This window comes from Rosa rugosa, chromosome 7 (genome assembly GCF_958449725.1).
Source record: "Rosa rugosa chromosome 7, drRosRugo1.1, whole genome shotgun sequence".
NCBI lineage: Eukaryota > Viridiplantae > Streptophyta > Magnoliopsida > Rosales > Rosaceae > Rosa > Rosa rugosa.
The window spans coordinates 7,264,792-7,289,615 of NC_084826.1; the positions used below are offsets into that span (position 1 = coordinate 7,264,792).

Here is a 24,824-nt window from a genome sequence, read left to right on the forward strand (position 1 = left end):
TTTTAGCTTTCAATTATATGCAAAGCTGAAGCACAAATAGTTAAACAATATAACATGTTATGAATTAGCTTGCCCCATAACAATAACTTGAGAGGAATCTGAACACTGTTATTGTTTTGAAAGCATGGTTCATATCTCAGAAGTAATTAATAAACTGCCAACCCAGAAGAGAGTTTTGCTAGTAGAAATCTTGGACAAGCTTAAGCATAGAATTGCTGATGCACTCATTCATCCTAAAAGGCGCTTCCTGATCTGCAGTGAAGCCAAAACAAAAAAATTAATCCCCAAATGTACTTGTTTTCCGATTTCATCATCCTCAGACAATGTTCAAACAACAACATTCACCATCTCATCTCTGTTCTTAGTCACTGATACAAGTAAAGTAAGCAACTGCTACTAGGGATTGATCCATGAATACCAACCTGAGGCAGTTTCTGTCTGAAGACGACATCCAATCGTGCATCGAGGGTATTTTCAGACACTATCTTTCCATCTTGAGAGGCCAACACCACTCCACCCGAACTTATAAACAATCAAGCAGAAAGAAATAAATGAAAGTGATGACAATAACAAGGCAGTGCTATACATGTAATTGAGTCATACAGCATACAGCAACATTAACAAGGCTGGCTGATCAAAGTGTCTCATCTACAATGTGCACATGTATAAGCAGAAAATTTTAGGACAAAATAGAAAACGAAGCAATGAACTGTGAACATAAGGGATTGCTTACCAAAAGGGTTCATGGGAATCGCCACCCTTTGGAGGCGGTGGGAGATACACTCGATCATCAATGGTAATTTTGGGTGGAGCAAACCCTTTATCAGCATAACTTTTCTTTGCTTCTTCCAAAACAGACTCAACAAGCTTCCTGTCAACCTCTCTGCATCTAAGCAGCACTGCTGGCTCCTTCAGCCGAATCAAACTCTGCATATTTCCAATTTCGCAACTTTGATCAGAACTTAACTTATATATACATATATATGGGTTTTTGGTACCACATTATAAGCTACCTGAACAATCAAGTCTTTCATGAGCTTCTTGTAAGCCTTCTTGTCCTCTGAAACACGCACAAGTTCCTTGCCAGCAGATTCTTTCATGGAAGTTAATATGTCATCTTGTGCTTGTAGAACTTTTATACGCGAAGCATTCAGTTGCATCGAGTATTCACTGTGCAGAGTACATTACATAATACATACCAAATGTTCTCAAATCAAAAACTTGAACAATATAGCTAATATATTGGCATACAGTAAAAAATTTAGAAATATGTTATCCCATTATGGCATTATGCTCCGGGTGCAGCCCCAAAATCTGTTTAGGGCAAAAGTAAATTTCAAAGTCGTGATTTCAACTGATTTCTTAGTAAGCATGGAATCAATAAAACCCTCACATTTTCCTTCTAACCTCGACCTGCTTTGCCTTGCGTTCATAATCTTGTCTGATCTTCTTCTTCTCCGCTTCGGCTATTTGTAGTTTCTCAATGTTAAACTCCTAAAAAACTCTACAAATTAGAAAAAAGCAAAGAGAGCATGATTAGAATGTAAATAGTGGGAAACTAATCGAGAAGATCATCACCTCCTCTGCAGAAACGGAAATCTCATTGGCTTTTTCTTCAGCTTCTTGGCGAATGAATCTGACCATCTGCTGGATCTGCTTCGACACGTCTGCATCGTTCATCTTTTCAGGAAGAATATGATCGTTAACAAAGATTGTGTGTGTTACACAGTGTTAGAGTGTAGAATGATTCTCAAAGAATTTCAATGGAAACTGGAAATTAGGAACCAGAGATAAGAAAGACAAATTCTCCATGTGTCTGTTTGTGGTGCGAAATTTCGTGTGGAACATTATTTCCGTTGCGACGTACGTTGAATACTTCCAAAATTTCCACATTTAGCGCGAAAATCCCTAAAAGTTTTGAGTTTTTTTTTTTTTTTTTTTTTTTTTTTTTTTCAGGGACAATAATGAGGCTTGCATGAAATCTAATCCTTAATTTATGTTGGATACCTAATGAATTTTTGTGTGATCCTAAAAATCCGTATAAATGTGTAGACTACATTATTGTCTATGCTACAAATCAATGTTATGCACATATACTTCACAAAAAATTATGTGAGTTTTGAAGATGTGATATATTGGGAGTAACTAAAGTGTATAGAGTTTGTAGTCGATCTGAAAGATTATATCCAATCAAATAAATCATTACGAGAGCTGACTAATCAACTTGTTTGTATAAATTGATGGTAAGTGTACAAACCTCACCAATATGTGCCACCGCGATTGGAGAAACTTACAATTTAAAGAAAGTTATATTCTTTTGTCTTTTAACAAAACCAAGTCTCGTGTGAGATCATGAAGATGGAAAAATTTAATCTCATTAGTAGAATATCTTCCAACAGTAGACATGAACCATGCATGCATCTTTTCAGCAACCTGTATTTCCATTGTTTTCATTGATGTCAAGGGGGTCGTGACCACTTACCCAATTTGAACCTAAAAATTGCCCACTTACTCCACTAAGAGTTGTTTAGTCTCATTCACCCAATCTAACATGTACTGACAGTTTTAACCTTATTTAAATTACCTTCTCTCTCTCTCTCTCTCTCTCTCTCTCTCTCTCTCTCTCTCTCTCTCTCTCTCTCTCTCTCTCTCTCTCTCTCTCTCTCTCTCTCTCTCTCTCTCTCCCCGCATTCTAACCCAGACGATCGTCGTCTATATCTCTCTCTCTCCCCACCTCCTCACACGTCCGCCTCCTCAACCAGACCCATCGTCGTCGAGCCCAAGGCCTCGTAGCTTTTATCACCGCCGGCTACCACTGGGCATTTCTCGGCCATCACCACCGCCTACTACATCGTCGTTCCAGTCTCCGAACAATCAAGTCCCAGATCTGGGACGGGCAGATCGGCGACGACCTTCCTCCTGGCTCTCTTGGTAGCCTCGTTCACAACCAGATCGCCTGGAGCGCATGACGTCCTCCTCGACGATATCCAAGGGAAGGACGACGGAGGGGTCGACCCGGAGGGCGATCTGCCAGGTCAGCAGGGAGGGGAAGAGCGAGGAAGCCGAGGAAGGCTTCCGGCGACTCCGAAGGAGGAGGGAAGGTGAACAGGTCGGGCAGATCGGCGGCGACCTTCCTCCTGTCTCTCTTGGTAGCCTCGTTCACAACCATGGTAGATCTGAGAGCCTAGCTTCTGCAGATCGTGAAGCGAAGGTCGGTGCTTCTGGGGTTAATTAACTCCGGTCCGTACTCCTAAAAATCACATTATTGGGGGGCAATAATATGTCTATTGCGCCCCAATAGACCAACATAGTACACTACATTTCCACTCTATAAACACAAATAAACGTATCAGCTATCAAAAACATAATTCCCACAAATAATAACATAGAGTCAATAGATTATTGGGGGACAATAATCTGTCTATTGCCCCCCAGTATACCAACCAACAGCCCTCCATTTTACCCCTATTCACACACTACTACTATTTAATAAACAGAAATTTTGTTAGGAGGCAATAATATGATTATTGAGGGGCAATAATATGATTACTGGGGGTAATAATATGGTTACTGAGTATTATTGGGGGGCAATAAATTTAGACGCCGGAATCCCGACACCATTCTGGTAGCCGGATTTCGGATTCTGGTCACCGGTCGGCCGTCGGCCACTGGACACCGGAGTCGGGCAAGGTGGAGGATGACTTCTCCCTCTAAGTGAGAAAGAAGGAGAGGGCAAAAAAGTCCCAAAAATAAATAAAAAAGAATTAATTGGGTATTAGGGAAATAATTCCTTAGAGTGTTAAATGATTGGGTATTGGTAAACGGGGTTAAAAAAACTTTTAGTGGAGCAAATGGGCAATTTTTAAGTTGAAATTGGGTAAATGATCATTTTCCCATATTATATATAGCACGGAAAAGTAACAAATTAAAATTGCATACATGTTGGCATACATGTTGGAAAGAATTTTTGATTTCAATGCAAAAATTACTAATTATTAACATATTCGATCTCAATTAAATAGGGGCTCAGTGGATCTGTATTCCAAAATTACGAAAAGTATAAAACAAAAACTATGGTCCAATAGAAAAGAGGTGAAGCACATCAGCCCAAAAGTATTACTTCCTTCTTCAATTAAAAGAAGGGATAGTGCTAACTTACTATGTTGCTAACTTACTAACGTACGCTAACCTCCCCCAATAAAAAAAAAAAGAAAAAAAAGAGAGAACCTTGTATTAAATCTCTTGAAATATGGAAGATGGATAATGCTGTACTCAAAATACTTGAACTTCCAGGGTTTATTCAGAATATAATTTGTTGCTGGTAGCATGACCTGGCCTTTACGTATTCTGGTTTACTGCATGTACTTTCTTACTTGTGAAATCCCTTGCCAAACTATGGAAGAAGAAAAATGACGAAGTCGTACTGGGTAATTAAGGCCTCCACGTTAATTCCACTGGAAATGCAAATTGCAATACATATTGTAATTCAGTAGTAATTAAGGAACAAAGTACATGGGATTAGGAAGCTTAAACGTGCGGTTGCCTATATAATCTCCGTGCAGATCACTCCATTGATCTCCTACATTCCCCCATATCCTGTAACCTTCTTCCACCAGTTGCTTCCGAATCGCTGACTTGTACGCCACCGCGCCCTGCCCTTTGTAAGCTGCGGTCCTGTGAGTAGTTAAGTACACGCCAAAAAGAAAAGATGATATTAAACCTAACTATATGATTAGGTAGAGATTAGACAACTAGAGGGTAGACACAATGAGAAAATAATAATCAAGATTGGTGTGTGTGTGTATATATATATATATATATAATTCGAATCGTAAACAGATCGATATATATATATATCTCGTAAACAGATCGATATATATATATATATCGATCTGTTTACGATTCGAATTATAGATAGCAGATTAATTGATCAATAATGATCAGTAACAAATGTTTATTCACGTATCATGTCGTAGTAGTCGTAGGGATAACTTTTGGTTGGTGATGTATGCAAAAAAAAAAAAAAATATTTTTCAAAGTGGAAAACTAACTACCCACCAAATCATTTGTATTTTGAGGAAGATATTTTCGTTGCATGTGATTTGACTGGGATAATAATCCATAATAAATCCAATCATAAAACTATATTAGCATGGTGAGCGTGGATTTTGACTAATCCACACTAATTATTCCGACATTATTAATATATCCTTCAGACAATTCAATCATTGTGCATGTGAAATTTTGGTGTTAATCATGCATGAAGCTTCTTCTTCTTCTTCTTGAACGAGTCTTCCTTCTAAATGATTTGAACGAGTCAATTAAACCTTACTAGTGATTGGGGGAGAATAAGTCATATTGACCAGCAATATTGAGGCGATAATTGCCTTTGTCGCAAATGCGTAGATGCATGTATCGTGTGTATATACTCACCTCAAAATCAACCGTTCATAATCAACAAATCCTTGATTATTCAGGTTTTCGATAGTGACTTGACCAAGTGTTTCTTCATCCCTTCCGGTAAGCAAAATAACCTTAAACCCCCTATTCACCAGGTTGCTAAACAATCTCAGCATAGCAGGAATTGCCGGACACTTTCCAGACATAGCCCATGCTTGGAACCCCGATGGATCGTAAGGGTCACACCTGCATGGTAGTGATAATACAACCCCATTACGGTAAATATTTTCCGCGTTATATTGTTTGACTGATAATTTAAATCCACTACTACTTACCCGTATCTCTTTCCCTTGTAGTATAAGACATTGGATATGCAAGTGTCGTCCACATCCAAGATCCATGCATCCATGCCATCATCCGAGGGAACGATTCCGTTTACGTAACTCATAATTTCACCAACAATTAATTCTATGTCGCGGTCGTACTGTCCTCCAATCATGTATGTTTCGAGATGGAGCAAGCACTGGGTTGGCACGGTGCGCCACCCACGCACATTGTTGGCCTCCACCGCCAGTCTCCAGCTCAAACAAAAGCCGCCACAGTCGACTTGCGGGGGCTTAGAGCAAGGCTTCATGCCGGTGGCCTTGTAGAACAAAGCCAGAATCAGAAACAACAGCACCTCCTGGGTTCGTTTCATCATTGCTTTAATCATATATACTTGCTTGCTTTTTGGTACCTAATTGACAATAAATTAAATATACAACAACTTAGTGGAACATATATATGGAGGCGACCACTAGGAGAGAATACGTACAATATAACCAAAGGAGATTAGATCAAGTTGATGAAATCTTGTGGGTACGTAATGGTCTGTAATTTTCGTGGCTTCAACTAAGAAATAGTGCTTTTGGTAAATGACATGTGCTTTGGCTTAAGCTTTTATAAGGGGCTCAATCCTTTGTATTGTTTCTGATTGTAGAATATATAATATGTTTATAACATATATATGTATATACCTACCCAGGGTAGTGAGTTGTGAGGTAATTGCAAGAAGTATATATAGACAATGACCAAAGACTTGTATAATTTCAAACTTCAAATCAATGAACAAACTGGGAAGTTTCCCATTAAGAAGGATAGCTCACCAATACAGTGATTTTAATATGTTAAATCAAGAAAGCATATGTCCTGTCTACATTGTTAAGAAAGATATATAAGGGAATAAATGTCAAACAGGATTGGATAGATGATGAAGAGAAGTTATTCTTACTTTGGAGTAAAATACTATAAACAAACTAATCTTGGAATAGAAGGTATAGATTGCTGTGGAAGCTTAGAAAGTGCCTGTAGATCTCTATGTTTGTCTACAAGGTATACACAGAAAACCTGACCCTTTCCTATTTCTTTGTTGGCCTAGAAAGTGTTTATAGATCTCTATGTTTGTCCTTGAGGAGGGAATGAAGAACTTCGTACTAGTTTATGTAATTTGAAAGTATGGAATTTAAGATGGTGGAGCTGATGAAATTTCTTGCCAACATAGGGTGACTTCCGATTGTGCCAATTACAACGTGGTATGCATCACTTATGATACGTATGCAAAACTACGTAATAAGTTGTTGGATGCTTCTAAATTGTGTTTTGTGATTGACTTGTAAAATTAAGTGTATCTCAAAGTCTAGCCTACTCGACATTGAAGGCTAAATGATTTTAATTATATCGGTTAATGTCTGCGAGCATTCTACATCAATGATTGATGAGAGTCGTGTTATCGTTTCTCCTCAAAAAATAGTTGACAGTCGTCTACAAACATTATAGTGTCTAATTACTATGTACCGATGAATGCATGAGAATAATCTCCAATGTATAACAGCTAGCTAATCAGCTGGAAAGAAAGATTAACAAACCTCAGAAGGCGGAAAACAAGTGAACTTTGATCCTGAAATATTATTAAGCAGACTGGCTGAAGAGTAGCTAGTATGCCAGATATCTATGTATTTGGTTGTGAGAATATGACATAATGATCAAGATGGATTAGGCATATATAGAAATGAAAGCTCTTGTCAATCCTTATTAAGTAGCAGAAGTGTTTGGTGGTGGACTTGTGGGTGGCGTCAGAAACCACAAAAAATGGTGGTACGTAAAGACAGGTGTGAGTAAAAGTGCGAACTCCCCGAGTTTGTGAGAAAATTATTTTTCTTTTGTATTTCACTGTACGTATTAGCATATATGATTTGTTCTACTAATTGAAATTGAAGTTAGATCAGTTGAGTGACTACTGTCTCTATAGACATGGCAATGAGAAGAAGATTTTTCCTCCAACAGCACACACACTAGAGATCGATCGGCTGCCATTGCGACATGGGTTTAGTAGCATTCGAGTGAAAACCTAAGAACGAATACGTCAAATAATTTCTTAAATATGCGAAGAAAGGGATAAACCTGAACCAAAGTGGGAATATAGTCAGAGCCACATCATGAAATCGAATTTATATCTATATTGGATCAGACAGTCTCTATTGGTTATTATACCAATTTGTTAGTCAGAGTCGGTGAATGAAATTATTTAAGTAGAGGAATATACACGAAGAAAGGAACATATAGTTGATGAGGCCAACGAATCACATTGACGAAATTGAATTAGTGGGTGCTATAGTTAAGCACAATTGAAAGCGCGCGCTATTGTACATACCATATACCATTGAGAATGCTCAACTGGTTAATCTGGGACTGACGTACTTCATGAACGAATTGTATTGGTCTTTTTTTTTTTTTTTGGTCTGAGAATTGTATTGGTCGGAGGGGTTAGGATAGAACATATCAATGTAATGGGGAGAACGTACACAATGACCAAAAAGTCAACAAGATGATCTATGTAGATGTATGAAAGACATTTATATATATATGCATATCAGGTAGATTGTGTATCACTTTTCGTATTTATTCCATTTTTAAGAATATAATTTTTGTGACATACATTGAATTAGTTGCCTCATAAAATATTAAAATTTAAAATGAATGCGTTGATAATGCTAGTAAAAGTACGTTTGTCGTATATTCTAGTACTTACTCTTATATATATGTACTGATGTAATCATACATCAATCAAGCACAAATTAATCACCCTTTTCTTATAAGAAAAGAAAAAGGAGCAAATTAGAAACGGAGATTATGCATACATGACATGCACCTTTCTAAATTTTTTTATATTCTTTATCTTGTTAATCGAGGACCCTTAATTAGTTAACTCCACAGACAATACACAAATTAATTGTGATCGATGATATACTGTGATCAACTAAGGAACATAGTCGATAGGATTAGGAATCTTAAAACAGCGCTCTCCCAAATAATCTCTTGCAGATTACTCCACTGATCTGCTACATAACCTCATATTCTGTAACCTTCTCCGGCCACCAGTCGCTTCCTAATCGATGACTTGTAAGGCTGCATGCTGCCCTTTGCTGCGGTCCTGTGGTTGTTTAATTCAGAAAAGCCTAACTATATTAGGTAGAGATCGAGTACACCTACAATATTAATAAAGATTGGTGGGGGTGACATGCATACACTAATGTTCTAGTAAAATTTATATAAGATATCTCACTGGTGTAAATTATTGCAATAATTCATATAGATTGAAATCAGGCAAAGTAATGTATTTACATATTTGTTAAAATGCACTATGTTATTACACATATGCGCTATGTTATCAAACAATCAATTAGTGTGATCAGTTCATCAGTCCACTACTCGCCCATATGTTTTTTCCTTGCAGTAGAAGATCCGATGTGTCGTCCACGTCCAAAATCCAAGCATCCTTGTCATGGCCGGAGGGAACGATTCCGCTCAAGTAACTCAACAATATCCGGTTGACAATCAAGTCCACGTCACATTCGCACTGTCCCCGATCATGTCAGTTTCCATGTAGCCAAAACACCGGGCTGGCACGGTGCTCCATGCACGCACATTGTTGGCCTCCACTGCCATTCTCCAACTCAAACAAAAGCCGTGGTCCTCGAGTTGTGGTGGCTTTTTTTTTTTTTTTTGGCAAGAGAGTTGTGGTGGCTTAGAGCAACGGTTCCAGCGGTAGGCTCGGAAAGTACGTAAGGCCAGAAATGTTTCCTCCGCTCGTTTCACCATCAACTGCTTCGCTTCCTTTCTGCTTTAGGAACATAAACAACATATTAAATAACACAATTTGATTGGTGTTCCTAAGTCAAATCGTTAAGATTAGATATAAGGATATCTTTTGGTAATGGTATGTTATTTTCTACGAATGCATGCAGTAACTACGTAATAATGCAACTAAACATTTTATTGGATGGTAATGATATAGGGCATCAATGAGGCCTAAGATTTGTGGCCTCAAATCCTAGGTGTCATGTCATGTAAGCAAATATAAATTTTATTTTTAATTCCACATAATATATCTTGCCACATCATACTATTGCAACACCAACTCTACCCTTTTATACTTCATTTTAGATGTTAGGGGGTGAATTAATTACAATAATGAATTTAATTAGGTGACGAAAAAAAAAGATAAGCTATTAATTATGTATTAATTTAAGAGATATGTCTACAAATTATTTGACCAATATTTTTCTTAATTTAATTAAATTCTTTCCTATAAGTTTTCTTTCCAAATAGTATTAATATATTGAATTAGGTGTCAAGAAATAGGCATTAACTTTTCTTTCCAAACATTGATTAATTTCATCCAAAAAACTAGCATTAATAAATTGATTTTGGAAAATACATATGTCTAAATTAAGAGGTAAGAAAAAATTTCATGTTAGTAGCAGCCATTAATTATCATCTACAATCTAAATATATTGGGGGGGGGGAACTCAAATATAACATTTAAACCCTAGCTACATAAAGAGAAAAAACGAACAAAAGAATGTATATATAATCGTATGAATATGTATTTTTCACACTATATATATTTTCAAAATTTATAAGAATCCAACAAAGGTTGAATTCATATACATGTGTTAAGCAAATCTATTGTGATCGAATGTATGTGCAAATCCATTGACTGAATTACATGAAAATTTTCTATTCTTGATTGGAGAAAAAAATTGTTATTGAAATCTAAGCATGAGTGTAATGAAAAGAAAAAATACAAAAAAAAAAAAACTAAAATATTTGTTAGAAAGCCAAAATAACATAGTCATTAGATTTTGGAAGGATAAAATAGTATTTTTCTCAAAAGTTACATAGCATGATTTGACAAATAGTTGATGTGTGTAAGTCACATGGCATGACACCTAAGATTGAGGCCACAAATCTTAGGCCTCATTGAGGCCACAAATCATTTTCCTTCAAATTATATTCTTTTGATTAGCTTGTAAACTATACTTCCATTAACGCCACAAAATATTGTCTCAAAATCCCACTCCACAATCCACATTAATGATTGTAATTTTACATGCATATCAGCACATATATGGAGGCTAATAACATATATATATATATATATATATATATATAGGATTTTTCTCAGGTAAGGATGTCCTTAGTTTTTCTTATGGAACGGATTTACTGTTTTCACCCACTTTCCGATCACATTTTCACATCTTAACCGTTCAGTTTTTAGGTCCTAATGTATGGATCACCTCTGCAAAATTTCAGCCAATTTGGTGATCGTTAAGGCGTCCAAAACTGCAATTTACACGAACGAACCGAATCTGTCGAACCGGAACCGTTCGTTTACATTGTTGTAATTTGCAGTTTTGGATGCCTTAATGATCACCAATTTGGCTGAAATTTTGCAGAGGTGATCTATACATTAGGACCTAAAAACTGAACGGTTAAGATGTGAAAATTTGATCGGAAAGTGGGTGAAAACCGGAAATTCGTACCTAAGAAAAACTAAGGACATCCTTAGTGTAGCCGGACTGATATAGGATTTTTCTCAGGTAAGGATGTCCTTAGTTTTTCTTATGGAACGGATTTACTGTTTTCACCCACTTTCCGATCACATTTTCACATCTTAAAATTTGATCGGAAAGTGGGTGAAAACAGGAAATTCGTACCTAAGAAAAACTAAGGACATCCTTAGTGTAGCCGGACTGTATATATATATATATATATATATATATATATATATATATATATTCTAAATATTTTATTCATTTAACTAATACATATGCGCTTTTACTTCACATACATCAACGGTCGACCGTGATTTTTTTATAATATATAGGTTGTAATCTTTTACTATGGGTGAAATGAATGTAGAATTGTAAATTCTACAATACATAATTAGATTGAAAGAATAATGGTGGCAAACATGTTATTAAGTTCTAGTCGATTCCAACAGACGCCCCTTAATATATATAATGAAAATAATATTATGAAAATGCAAGCTAAACCAAGTAAGCTGCGAAGTTAACAACGTACAATGCTATATTAAGCAAGTATTTGATTGTGAGAATATGACATGATTAAGATCGATTAGGTATAGATTTGAAAGCTGTTCTAAATACTTAAGGTAGAAAAATTGTCTGGTGTGCTGCAGTGCTGGAGTCAAAAACCACAAATATATTAACCATGGTGCCCCTTCTCACCAGAAAAGAGAGAAAGAAAAAGCATAAAACACACCTAGTTTACAAACGTTCTTATGTTTATTTGTTTACTTAGATGTAACGGTGTATGAAGTTCAAAAAGGTTAAAAACAAACAAACAAAAATTGAAGTAAAAAAAAAAAACAATTTTGTCTTTTAAAACCTAAACAAGCATGAGATTCAGATGAGATGTTAGTTACAAAAACAAAAGAATAAAACAACCGGGACAAAAACGCATGGAAGCGAAAACTCGTTACGTAAAAATGAAACCGTAACTAGCCAAATCATAACGATGATCAAATTTATCAGATATACTGAAAATTTTATCATATTCCTGAATGAGAATACAATTCAAGTCCACATCATAAGTTAACAGAAGTGGTGGAGCACCCGTCACATTGCTACTCGATCACTACTCAGCACTCACCTCACCCACTTCGATCCATACATACATTTGCAGACCAAATATATTAAGATCGGACAGTCTGAATTGGCACCGACCAAACTAGAGTCGTCGGTGCTTGAATAAATATTGAAGAATATTATACACACTTACAGAAACGACACACACACATATGTTAATTAATTTCTAATACATCTGAAAGCACTAGTGTATGGACCATTGAGAATGCTCAACTGTCGTATTAATATAATGGCCTATTCAAGAACATAGACTATATATAAGCCATTTAGAATTTGAGATGGAGTCAAAAAGCTTTCGACTGTATTTCACGGACGTACTTCATGAATTTCTATTGGTCCGATAGATTAGAGTACGTCTGTATCAGGTATCTAGCAATAGATAGTGCATTCACTTCACGCACAGATTGTCAAACAGGATCTAGGTGTATAATTAGTTTTTTTTATTGAGATAATTTATCAAACACATTATAAAGACATGTACAAATTAACTTGATTATTCGTTAATTAATAATAAAAAAATTATATATATTTTTTATATTCTGGACGACAATATAACTCCTTACCCCACCCCTGATGTCAGTGAGATTCGAACTCATGATCTCCACAGTTTTAGTTAGACTAACTAACCAACAGGTCACAGCTCACCGACTATTCGTTAATTAATTTACTACTACATATATGTTGAAGTTTATGGTCTTCCCGCCATTTGTATGAGGTGTTGTGCGGGTACTAGCTTGAGATCTCGGGAAGGTGAGATGTACGGCTATATAGGTAGCTAAATTGAATGAATATCGACATGTGTGGTAAGGTTTTGTGTCAATGCATGAAGGTGTGACTCATCAATCGGCTTCTACATGACGATCACGTCAACTCCCGAGTATATATTTCTCGAGCAAATTAGGCAGAAATTAAGGCTGAGCATGCATGTACATTTAATGTAAGTGTAAAGCTTAAGGCCAAAGGTGCGGTGTAACTATAGTTTAAGAACATTTAACCTTTATACTCTGAATTCCAAAGACTAGGACTTCACGATTTCCCCCTCCTAGAATATCATTTGATTAATTGATTGGAAAAGAAGCTCAGTACCGGAGAAGAGACTTCAGACAGCTTAATTCCTTTCATATTGACGATTATACGTTACCTTCCATCTGAGAATGCGCCATGTGAAGGTAGACAACTTTTGGGGTATTTGAAGATGAAATACATGGCATATGTATTGCATGCACGGTTGAGTTGTTTTTGCCTGTCCCTAGGGTTCATATATATCCTTTTCTTTTGGGGCAAGATTACTACCCACTATCATCCACATGCTTTCAACTCGACATGACCAGGCTTTTATAATAGCTAGCTTTGCTTCAAAGCAAAACTCATATAGGGTTCTGAACTATTCCCATCTCGATCACCCAATTTTCTCCACCAAAAAATATCTACCCGCTAATTCAGAATACAGATATCCAAAAACAAATATTTTTAAGAAAGAGTCGATCAAATGGGTTCTTATATCATCAAAGCTGATTTTATTCATTGCTTGGGATAACCGAAACATTGACAACATCATATCTTCTCCCCTCCCGGCCACCTATTCGCAAAAATTATATTGCATCCAACACAAGTAAGTCCGTGGAGCCGCGGAGGTATGGACTTACTTAGCTAGTACCAACGCCCTCAATCAACAGTATTACAAATTTAGAATTTTTCTTTCAGTGCGAGAAAAATACATTTAAATTATTTACGTCAATCTCATTGAGACATTTCATCGAACATTTTACTTTCATCTAAAATAAAAATGAATTGATAAATTAACTTTACATAAAAAAATTAATGGGACCGTACTGGGCGATAAACTCCACTCACTCCGGCCTACAACATAGTCTGCCGGTTGCCCGGATACACTTTGTGCTTCTTCCTACCCTTTTTTTTCTTTTTTCCCCCGGAAGAAAGAAGTCTGGAAGCGACGTTGCGTTTTGGGCAGAAAAACCCATGCGCATTACAAACATGTATATCTGATGCTTGCTTGATTAGCATGACTGCATGAGTGGTCTTAGATCGCTCTCTTTCACTCTTGGTCAGGATAAGATGTACATGTACATAACAAGAAGATGGATACCACCGAACCTGCAGGTAGCTCCATTCCAACAAGACTAATCATTATATATTCAACTGCGATAGTGCTGTCCTTCTTCGATCATTGACTTGTCCAGGGTTCCAAGGCATGTGATTCTGATTAATGAGATCCATTGTACAATGTGTTCCTACCCAATTAGATTTGAAGTTAATGGCCATGGCTACTGCAAGCGCTTCATTCACATGATGGTTTATTTTCAGCATTGTATACATATGAATCATGCAGCTACTTAATGGCTCGCACATGGACGACGAAACAACACTGCTACTGGAACTGTGGAAGACTAGCAGGGGGGTTGTGGGACTGTGATTGCAATGCCACAATAGTAATGTGACTAATGTCCCTGTAAATTAAGCTCTATAAAGATGTAAAAATTTTAGAGCACGTTTACCCGTTCTGTCTCTAATGAGAACACTGTTTACTGTATTTTTTATGTCTTTTTTTACTTGTTGAGTCAGGTTTTCTAGAGCAGGAACGAGTGAAAACCTACCGACAAAGTGCCAATTTGAACACTGTTTATTAAGTCAAGCTGGCAATTAGGTACGTTTCTTGTCTCGGCTCGAGCCCTTGGTTTTTTATGGGTGGAAATGACTCAAATGAGTTTTGGAAGGTGTTTTGCTTTCTGGGTCAAAACTCAGTCGGAGACCTTTCAAAAAAGCGGCAGTGACCTACTCTTAGTGCAGTCGGGGTAGATGAATTTAGGCGAGTCAGAGGTGAAAAAATTCCCTCAAGTTGCCTCGATAGCTCCATGCATTTTGCTCTTTCTTGCACGTGCTCGTGAAAATTTAAAAAAATAACTCATCATTTACTTGTGGTCAGGCGATGTGTTTTACAAATTGTCTCAAAGACGCCAAGCCAAAGAGGACTAAAAGCGAAGCAAGCTAAGATGCAAACTCTGTTATTCGAGAGAGTAATCAAACAAGAGTAAAGAAGTAAGCGCAAATAATTTGGTGCGGACTTCTTTGGTCTTCTCAAAGACTAATGAATTCACAGCTTAGAATTAAACAAGCAATTATTATTTGGTCGGAGGTGTGCAAGTCAAGAATATCGGCGTAAACGTCGCTGTTAGTTCATGAGCTCTCCGGCCAGTTGTTGTGAATTTAATTTATTCAAGTAGCTATCTTTGTGAATGTTTTTATTTGAGAAGGCATCACATGGCTTATGCTGCTGTGCTCGTATGTTGGTCCATACATACGTAGCTAGAACAGAACGCATCGTTTTCGCATTTGGTCCAGTGATATTGGGATTTTGTGAATTGTGATAATCCTTCTGATATCTCAATCAACTGGTGGCCGGAACCAATGGAGAAATCTGGGTGCAATGGGCCACTCATTCCCACATTAAAGCTCAGGCAAGTACAGCAGATAATAGAATGCGATACATCATATATTGCTTGTTCTTTTATGGAAGTGCAGACAATAGATTGTGATATGGTATTGGTATAGTGTGCTCCGTCCCTTTCCTGTATTGCTCTCTACCATACGCAGATTATGGAAGAAGAAGAAGAAGATGGGGAGCTTATGGGTTTATAGGCAAAAGACTGATCAAATGATCAGTATGAGGTAAGTTTTCATAAAAGAAACCAGTGTAGGTTTTTATAACAACCAGGCCAATGTAGAATTCACGTCTATAAATAAGAGATCGAGAATGTTAATCTCCGCATTTTCAGGTTACTATTTTATAATTCAATAATCGAAGTTGTTCATTCTATAAATTTCTTTTATAACACATATTCAAATACAAAAAAAATAGGAATTTGATTGAAAACATAATGATAAACTATTGGTTGATCATAACTTCGTTTAGATTTCAACGAACAAGGATTAATGTTTGAATCAAAACATTAATTCAGAAACCTAGGCTTTTGCCACTCTCGTTTAACAACCTTGTGACTGTGGTAGTCTCTTATGTCACTTAAATTTTACAATATGTAACTAAGTGACCTTATCATTGCGCACACTAACAATATTTTGTAATTCAAAAACTCTCTAAAGTCATCTATAAAGAGAGAAAATTATTCAGTCCACTGATGGTGGACGTTCACTAACCAGTCACCCACCACTAAAACGGGTGATTCCGGTGGCGTTGATTTCGTCTCTATCTTATCTATAACTTTCATAATTAGAGCCTAGTCCAAATATGATCGATGAAGGAGAAATTTACCTCAAAAGGTTTTCGACCAAAATATTCCAGGTAAGTTTCTCATTCTTTGTTCATATTTAGACTAGGCTCCAATTATGAAAGTTATAGACAAGATAGAGACGAAACCAATGCAACTGGAATCACCCATTTTAATGGTGGTTGACTGAATAGTTAACATTCACCGTCGGTTGACCGAATACGCTCCCATCTAGTACATGATAAAAAGAAAGATATTACAAATTGGTGCTAAATTGATTTTGCTACAGCGTACAATTTTAACCATAATCATATGTGAAATTAAATATTCATCATTTTATAAATATAATTAGTCAAATCTCGGCAATTAAACACTTCGAATTTTCCATTTGGGTTACCGAAATCCTACTACAAATGGTAATTGAACCCACCTACTCAAAATAACTATAGTCCACCTAATTGTGAAGCTAATTCCCTTTCGTCTTTTTGGTTGGTTGGGGGGTGACTCGTTGATCTTTCGTGAAGGGTGTGCAATTACCAAATATCAAGAAAGTCTTGTGAGGTAGGTCCAATGATATATGATTGATATAAGTAGGACCTCTACATGACTACATGTAATCAAATGTATGGCTTGCAGTTCGATTTTACTAAGATTTTTAGTGAAGCAAAACACTTTCAAGTTACTATTAAAAAGGAAAGGAATTAGACAAAAGTAACACTTTACCAATGTTCGCTTACGCCACAGAAAACCTATAGGTTGATAAACTTATAAACGAAATCAGCTTAGATACTGTTTTTTATTTTATGAATTCAAAAACTTATGTAATTTACGTTCGGTGCATTAAATTTGAAAAACAAGGAAAACAAATTTTAGTAAACAATTCAGGAACTATGAATAAATATGGAAAATTACTTTTTGATGTTTTCATTGTTTCCTAAAAACAACCTGCCCTGTAATTAGAGAAAGTAAGCACATAGATCCACAAACTCTTCTCCTCTATTTTGATCTTTCTCTCTTTCTTTCTCACAATTTCCATTGAGACCTATCCTCTCTTCTCATGATCTCATCTACTTTATCTGCTGTTTGAACTTTCTTCTTCCTCGTCTTTTTCAATCAATTGAAACTTACAGAATCATGCAGTAGAGAAGAATGAAGGATTTAGAAAATCCCTCTTTCACGTGTCAGATCTAATTTATACAGATGATTTAGGGTGAAAGCTTCGGTATTTTATGCTTCAATATAATTGGATTATCTCATGGGTAAGAGGAATTAACAACTAAGGTTGAGATATTTGATTGAATTATCTTTTTGAACTAAAGATTCAAGAGCTTGCAACTTCATATGATATATTTTTATAAACAAAATTGAGGGATTTGATTCTTCTTGTTCAATCTCCTTCACAATACTTTGTTTCTTTTCTCATAACAACCAATAAAAGATTTATAATCAATATAGACAAAATAGTCAATCTTTCATGATTACTGAGGAAAAACTAAACTAAGTGCTATACATACGTTTTTTTTTTTTTTTAATGATAGATATGTTTTTAATATTTCAAGTTTCGAAATACTTGTACCGAACATGTATTTACATCTTAAAAACTTGTAATTTAATTCCCTGTTTTCATTCTACAATCCAGTATTACAAAAATAGTTTCATAAAACGTTACATGACACACCCAAAATACTTAAGTTGCTTAAGGAGCTTAAGCTTGAATTAACTTTTTTTGTAAGCTCAAACTCAACTCAATTTACTCGATATCTTTCAATTTTGAGATTAATTTGGCTCGGCTTGATTGTACAACAAGATCGAGCTTCTGTTAGGCTTGTGATACATGAAGTTATTAACATAAGTACATAACATAAGGATTAGGATTTAGGAAAAGTGGAGTTGCCACAAAAATCATGTAACACGTTAAAGGACGATGATGACAAGTGCAACTAAATCATGTGCCTACTTTTCTTTTTGGTTTGATAATTTTGTGAATGCCAATTTGGTCCACTCACATGTTTCAGGACGGAACACATGGCCCTACGTCAATGGTGAAAAGTGCTCGTCAATCTCTGACACGCCACCAAAGCATAGGAATATGGATTAGAACCAGCACCTATTGGCCACGGTGTTACATTATTGAGGCCAAAATTATATCCTATACTTTAGGTTTCATTTTACGAGTAGAATCTTTGAAATTAATTAAACTTCCAAGGCAGTTTGAGAGATGGAAAAAAAAAAAAAGATTATACATTCAGAAGTATTGGAAAATGATTTGAGATAAGCATTAGCAACGTATACTAACTAACACTGTGGAGGTCACGAGTTCAAATCTCACTGATATCAGGGGTGGGGTGGGGAGTTACATTGTCGTCCAGAGTCAAAAAAAAAAAAAAAAAAAACATAGACTAGGGTGGATTGTGTCGACAAGTTTGATTTGGGCCGACTATTTTGATTCATAATTTGTAATTCAGCAAATAAGAATGAAATAAAAAAAAATTGTTTAGGTAAGCTAAACTTTCAATGCTAGTTCTATAAATAGATTTTTTTCAATGCTAGTTCTATAAATAGATTTTATGTCACTCGATCGGTCTCAGTTATAAGTTTGAAAAACTAGTATTTTCAAAGAAACGACTAGCCCGGATTTCTTTTTTCTTTGGTCCAAAACTAACACAACTCACTACTTAGCTCTGTCCATGTCAGCAACTGATACTGACGATGTTATTTCAACGATGGGATGCTAGAGACGCCTAAAAATCCAAATATGTAGTGACCCGCCCCATCAAAGACCATACATGTACCAACACTTAAACGTAGACTAGGGTGGATTTTGTGCCGACTATTTTGATTCATAATTTGTAATTCAGCAAATAAGAATGAAATGAAAAAAAATTGTTTAGGTAAGCTAAACTTTCAATGCTAGTTCTATAAATAGATTTTATGTCACTCGATCGCTCTCAGTTATTAGTTTGAAAAACTAGTATTTTCAAAGAAACGACTAACCCGAATTTCTTTTTTCTTTTGGTCCAAAACTAACACAACCCACTACTTAGCTCTGCCCCTGTCAGCAACTGATACTGACGACGTTATTTCAACGATGGGATGCTAGAGACGCCTAAAAATCCAAATATGTAGTGACCCGCCCCATCAAAGACCATACACGTACCAATACTTATCGATTCTTGCCTAAATCTATCTTCTAACAACCAAATTTGCTCAAAGAAAAAAAGCTAAGGGATACTCGATCTAAACTTGATTTTGGGAACAGGATGAACCAAACCGACCTCTGCATTAAATTGACAATCGCTTTTACAAGTAATTATACTCGTAAAACTTAATTCGCAATTAAAATTACAGTGTCCACCGTATTTCGGAGTATTATATGTTTCTAATTTTCAAGCCCTAAACATAATTTTTTATCCAAATTCGACGGATGAAAAATAGAAATACATAAAAGAAAAGAAAAAAAAGAAAAAAGAAGAAGAAGGCTGAATGACGCAGAGACCCAGAGTTTGTAATAATATTTCTGTGCTGAATGCTTCTCTTTCACTCCCTCACTGTTTGCTTCCCTTCACACATAAACAAATCAAAACTAAAAACACAGAAAAGCACGGATCTTAACTTCCCATTTCCCCAACAGATCTCAAAACCTCTCTCTCTCTCTCTTCCTTCCATACATGATGTAAAAGCTAAAGAATTACACCATTATCAAAATAATCCAACAAGCTAGCTAGCTCTCAATGACTAGCTCGCTGTGTTCCTCCGCACTCTCTCTCTCTCTCTGAATCTCACTCGAAGCAGAGAGCAATGGCGTCCCTCGCGGCATTGAGGATTGGAGTGTAGAGGATTCAGTCTGGCAAATGATGAACCGGAATGTGAGGGAGTCTCTGGTCGGCGGGAGGAATTTTCCGGCGTCGCAGAACCACCGGCGAGGCGGCAGTTTGAATCTCCCTGCGCTGTCTTCGAGTATGAAGCAGGAGCACCATGACGAGAGCAGTAGCTTGGATCTCTTCTCCAAGAGCCGCCGCACTCTCTCCGTCGCTTCCTCCGATGACTCCTCCGACGGTAATAATCTTTCACGTTATTTCATTCCTCGTGCTGTTGTATTGTACTTTACAGAATTGCCCTTGCCCGTTTGCGCTATTGATTGTCCGGTATGGAGGGCAATTCGGTCATTTTGTGAGAATTACCCGCCGATTTGTCGGCATCCAATGGATTCAGGGGGATATTTTAACCGAAAATGACTTCCAAGTTTTGATCACCGCTTAAACGATCAAAACGGTGGCGTTTAATTCGATCTTCTTGACCTGTGTTTGATAGTATGTGATTTGAGATTGAGATTGATTTTGATTAGTGTGATTTGATTGTGCGAATAGTTTCGGTGAAATTGGGGAGACTGTCAGTTGGATCGGGCAAAGTGGGAGGGAGGACTGGGATCGATGATCTGTTGTCATCTGCAGATGGTGGTGGAAAGCATGATTATGACTGGTAAAAGTCTCAATCTTTAACGCTTTTGCTTTTATCATTTTCTGTTTGTATTTTAATTCATAAACACTTTTCACATCCATTTTCTTCATCTCTGATGTGTATCATGGGAGGTATGTTTATTTTGGAGTTGTGGGATTCAGAATAGTGTCTTTCTAAAATATGCCAATAGAGAATCAACTAGTGATGACGGCTTTTCTGATAGCTGAATCTGCAGAATTGAGCAGGACAAGGCAAGAAAAGCATCAGGCTGAGAATCACATTGAAATTGATTGAGTGAAGTATCCAGTAGAGAATATCCAAAAACGAAAGAAGATAGATTTTATGGACTTTTAGACTCTGAGTGCATTTTGTATTGTCAGCATTTCAGAATCTCATTTACATCTCTGTCAAGCTGTGGTAATGTTGTCAAGTATTAGACTTATAAGGTTACAAAAAAATTGTGAAACATTTGAAATGGGAAGTAGAAGAAGAAAAGTCAGTCGCTGAAAAGATAGATATGTTCTCATGAAGGCGTGTGAGAGGTAGGTAAATCACCTTGGTGAGGAAATTACTGTGAGAGATACCTCAAACCATAGTGTAAGCATCCTTTAATAAATAGACTGAAAGAAGTGTCTCCCTGCTCAATATAAACTTGTGTCATGTTAGTTCAGTTATGCTTAGTCTAATTGGTTTGTATTAGCCTGATTAGTTCAAATGTGCCTGCTACTGTGCTAGACTCTTGTTGTTTTCTTTTCTTGAAATGTTTGCCTAAACTCAAGTGAACAAGAATTTGATACATTTAGTTCATGCTTGAATTGCTAAATTGGAGAATTCTGTATGAAGTTAAATTGGTATTCAATAAAACTACATATTTCTGACTTCTTCTTTTTTCAACTTTTTGTCATCAGGCTTCTCACTCCACCAGAAACTCCACTTTTCCCTTCATCAGATGGAAGTGAATCTCAACCAACCCTAGCTGCTGCAAGAAGCAGTGCTTTAAATCGATCAACTTCCTCAGCCAAGCCTTCAAGGGTATGTCTTTCTGAATTGACTGTATCCATGTTCCATGTGAGTTTCGGGTTAGATATTAGATAGACTTCTTTAAATGAACAATATTTTATGTTGTAGAGTTTAGAAAATGTACTTAATTATTTTCTTGTCTTATGTCTCTGTTTCAGCTTTCAGTTTCACAATCTGAGAGTAACCATTCATCAAGACCAGCTAGAAGCAGTTCAGTGACTCGCTCTTCAATCTCTTCATCACAGTATACCAACTATTCCTCAAACAGATCCTCCAATTTCCTTAACACGAGCTCAGCTTCAGTTTCGTCTTACAGTAGACCATCATCCCCCATTACCCGCTCCCCATCTACGGCAAGACCTTCCACTCCAACCTCTCGCGCATCACTATCAAGACCCTCAACTCCTTCTAGAACCCGTAATGTTCTGACTAGCTCTTCCATTGAGAGACCTCGGTCAGTGGCAAGCTCAAGACCATCCACTCCTAGTTCTAGGCCACAGATTCCTGCAAACTTGAGTTCACCAGCTGCTCGAACACCTTCTCGTCCATCTACCCCCACTCGTCGGCATTCGTTGCCTTCTTTGTCTATAGCATCAAGTCCTTCACCTTCAGCTGGCCGTCTTTCAAATGGGCGCAATCCAGCACCGACATCCCGACCAAGCTCCCCTAGCCCACGCGTCCGCCCCCCACCACAGCCCATTGTTCCACATGATTTTCCTCTTGATACACCGCCAAACCTTAGAACAACCTTACCAGACAGGCCAATTTCTGCTGGTAGGTCTCGGCCTGGTGCTGCTGTAGTAGTGAAGGGAAAATTAGAAACCCCAGCTGCCGTGGTTGTGCCAAGAAGACAGTCATCACCCATTGTTTCAAGGGGAAGACTCACAGAGGCCCCTGGAAGAAGCCGTGTACTTTCTAATGGGCACCATGATGTTCCTGAGCCTAGAAAGGCCCAACATCTCCCTGACCTGGGCATGCGGAAGCCTGTGAAGACTTCATCAACACCAGCTACGGACAACAGTGGATTTGGGAGGAATATCTCGAAGAAATCGCTCGATATGGCAATCCGGCATATGGTATGTATATGCTCTTCCTTAACATCATATGAATGAAGTTTTTGATTGTGACAGAAACTTTTTGGTCAGGACCATCATGTAAGGAGTTGTTTGAACTGCTGAAGGAGACTCTCATTTAACCAGTTTATTCCAGAAAAGCACGTACTTAATGATATTCTTAGTGTTGTCGTTTTATCACTGTTATCATATTATATCCACATAATCATTGTTATGTGGTCTGAACCTAGCTAACAACTTCATACACCATGTGAGCACTAGAAGAGTTTGTCTAGTGTGTTACAAATAGTTCAATAGAAAGAAATAGAACTGCTTTGTTAAATTTATTCAACAGCTTTCTTGTATAATTTATTCATGCAATAGATTCTAATGACTGATCTGCTATCTGATGTAGGATATTAAGAATGGAACAGGAAACAGTCGCCAACTTTCAGGCAGCACCCTCTTCCCCCAAAGCATACGGTCTGGAACTCCCAAGACCCAGTCTGTTTGCACATTGAGTTCATCAGCATCAGTGAACATGAATGGAGGCCTGCAATCCAGAAGTAATGGAGTTGTTTACGAGAATGGGAACAACATGAGTAGGCCTGTAGAAAATGGAACTGCAGCAAATGGGGGTGGACGGTATTCTGCAAAACTGACTGATGTGGACATCTATGAGAGCTCTCGCTATGATGCAATATTGCTCAAAGAAGACCTGAAGAATACAAACTGGCTACACAGTTTGGATGATAAATTGGATGAAGGACCCATCTTTGATAATGGATTTGAGCATCTGCCTGAACCTTTCGGCCTCTTATAACATCCTGATTAGTGAGTGGTGTTTATTGTTTCCCTTAGATTATATGGGTTCTTTTATATGGATGAATCACTCAAAACAGGAAGCATGTAAAAGATAGTAGTACTTGCCTTCTGCAGTGAAATCAATGAATTTATTGTTGGTCTTCTATGTTTAGAAATAGCTGAGCAGAAATGGTCCCCCAATGAATTTCATGTATGATTATATGCTTCATCTACGTGTCTAGCAAGTTTTAAGAGCTTTTCTGGTGTCTGGAGTAACTACCATGACTTGGATTAGTATTTTGATGAGGCGTTGCGTTTAGTTTTTGTCTTTCTTCTCAGGCTTGGTTTCAGCAGTCTTTTATTCCTAAAAGGAAGAAACTGGATTGTCCACCATGAATCTAATAATATTGTTCTGGTTAAGATTAATGTCTTTGTTACAGTGATAGCTCTAGTTGGAAAGCCTATATAAGTAGAGCGCCGAAAGAGTTATCTGGCAACTCTAGGAAGAAGAGTAGGGAAATGCCTCACCCATACCTTTCATTGTTTGTACTTGAGGACCTCACACGACCCCTCTTAGTTCCAACTCATTGTCTCACCCTCCGTCACCACTAACCCCAAGGTTTAATCCTCGAACATACATTAACAACTGGAGACAAATAGGCCGTTTACATCCTTTTGGAGTCCAATCTGCTTAAGAAACCAGTCTCGAAATGGACTAAACAATCAGTTGAAAAGTTCAACATCAAAGGTCAATTAGCATGTTGGGTATAGATTAAAGAAGCCATAAGACCAGAGACTCGGTCTGTCTATGAATATATGATGATGGCATCGTATCCAGAATACCCTAACAGTCC

At 37.1% G+C, this 24,824-nt stretch overlaps 3 protein-coding genes across 4 annotated transcripts; 1 reads left to right on the plus strand and 2 right to left on the minus strand.

The window, feature by feature from the left end:
- Positions 1-37: 37 nt before the first annotated feature.
- Positions 38-1,816, minus strand: LOC133722426 (V-type proton ATPase subunit E2). Its single transcript, XM_062149322.1, has 6 exons — positions 1,579-1,816; positions 1,394-1,494; positions 1,014-1,170; positions 734-927; positions 423-522; positions 38-252 (listed from the first exon to the last, which is right to left on the minus strand). Exons 1-6 carry the CDS (start codon positions 1,678-1,680, stop codon positions 229-231), a joined length of 678 nt encoding a protein of 225 aa, XP_062005306.1. The 5' UTR covers positions 1,681-1,816; the 3' UTR covers positions 38-228.
- Positions 1,817-4,095: 2,279 nt separating this feature from the next.
- Positions 4,096-7,417, minus strand: LOC133722353 (acid phosphatase 1). 2 transcript variants are annotated; one of them, XM_062149240.1, is made up of 4 exons: positions 7,305-7,417; positions 5,736-6,136; positions 5,434-5,646; positions 4,096-4,674 (listed from the first exon to the last, which is right to left on the minus strand). In XM_062149240.1, exons 2-4 carry the CDS (start codon positions 6,110-6,112, stop codon positions 4,497-4,499), a joined length of 768 nt encoding a protein of 255 aa, XP_062005224.1. In that variant the 5' UTR covers positions 6,113-6,136; positions 7,305-7,417; the 3' UTR covers positions 4,096-4,496. The 2 variants fall into 2 exon arrangements, with proteins under 2 accessions (XP_062005224.1, XP_062005225.1); XM_062149241.1 differs by lacking the exon at positions 7,305-7,417 and adding an exon at positions 6,215-7,105 and having other exon boundaries at positions 4,098-4,674.
- A 12,729-nt stretch (positions 7,418-20,146) lies between these two features.
- LOC133723854 (uncharacterized) lies at positions 20,147-24,148 on the plus strand. Its single transcript, XM_062150719.1, has 5 exons — positions 20,147-20,692; positions 21,004-21,115; positions 22,003-22,126; positions 22,273-23,190; positions 23,582-24,148. Exons 1-5 carry the CDS (start codon positions 20,488-20,490, stop codon positions 23,987-23,989), a joined length of 1,767 nt encoding a protein of 588 aa, XP_062006703.1. The 5' UTR covers positions 20,147-20,487; the 3' UTR covers positions 23,990-24,148.
- The last annotated feature ends 676 nt before the right edge of the window (positions 24,149-24,824 follow it).

Excerpts from the sequence above, each read along its gene's own strand:
- LOC133722426 (XM_062149322.1), bottom strand. The coding sequence starts at position 1,680 with ATGAACGATGCAGACGTGTCGAAGCAGATCCAGCAGATGGTCAGATTC. Across the intron at positions 1,171-1,393 it reads GTCGAGGTTAGAAGGAAAAT|TGAATACTCGATGCAACTGA; the intron begins GTGAGGGTTTTA and ends TACTCTGCACAG. Across the intron at positions 253-422 it reads TCAGACAGAAACTGCCTCAG|ATCAGGAAGCGCCTTTTAGG; the intron begins GTTGGTATTCAT and ends GCTTCACTGCAG.
- LOC133722353 (XM_062149240.1), bottom strand. The coding sequence starts at position 6,112 with ATGATTAAAGCAATGATGAAACGAACCCAGGAGGTGCTGTTGTTTCTG. Across the intron at positions 5,647-5,735 it reads TACAAGGGAAAGAGATACGG|GTGTGACCCTTACGATCCAT; the intron begins GTAAGTAGTAGT and ends ACTACCATGCAG. Across the intron at positions 4,675-5,433 it reads TATGAACGGTTGATTTTGAG|GACCGCAGCTTACAAAGGGC; the intron begins GTGAGTATATAC and ends AACTACTCACAG.
- LOC133723854 (XM_062150719.1), top strand. The coding sequence starts at position 20,488 with ATGATGAACCGGAATGTGAGGGAGTCTCTGGTCGGCGGGAGGAATTTT. Across the intron at positions 21,116-22,002 it reads GGAAAGCATGATTATGACTG|GCTTCTCACTCCACCAGAAA; the intron begins GTAAAAGTCTCA and ends TTTTGTCATCAG. Across the intron at positions 23,191-23,581 it reads ATATGGCAATCCGGCATATG|GATATTAAGAATGGAACAGG; the intron begins GTATGTATATGC and ends TATCTGATGTAG.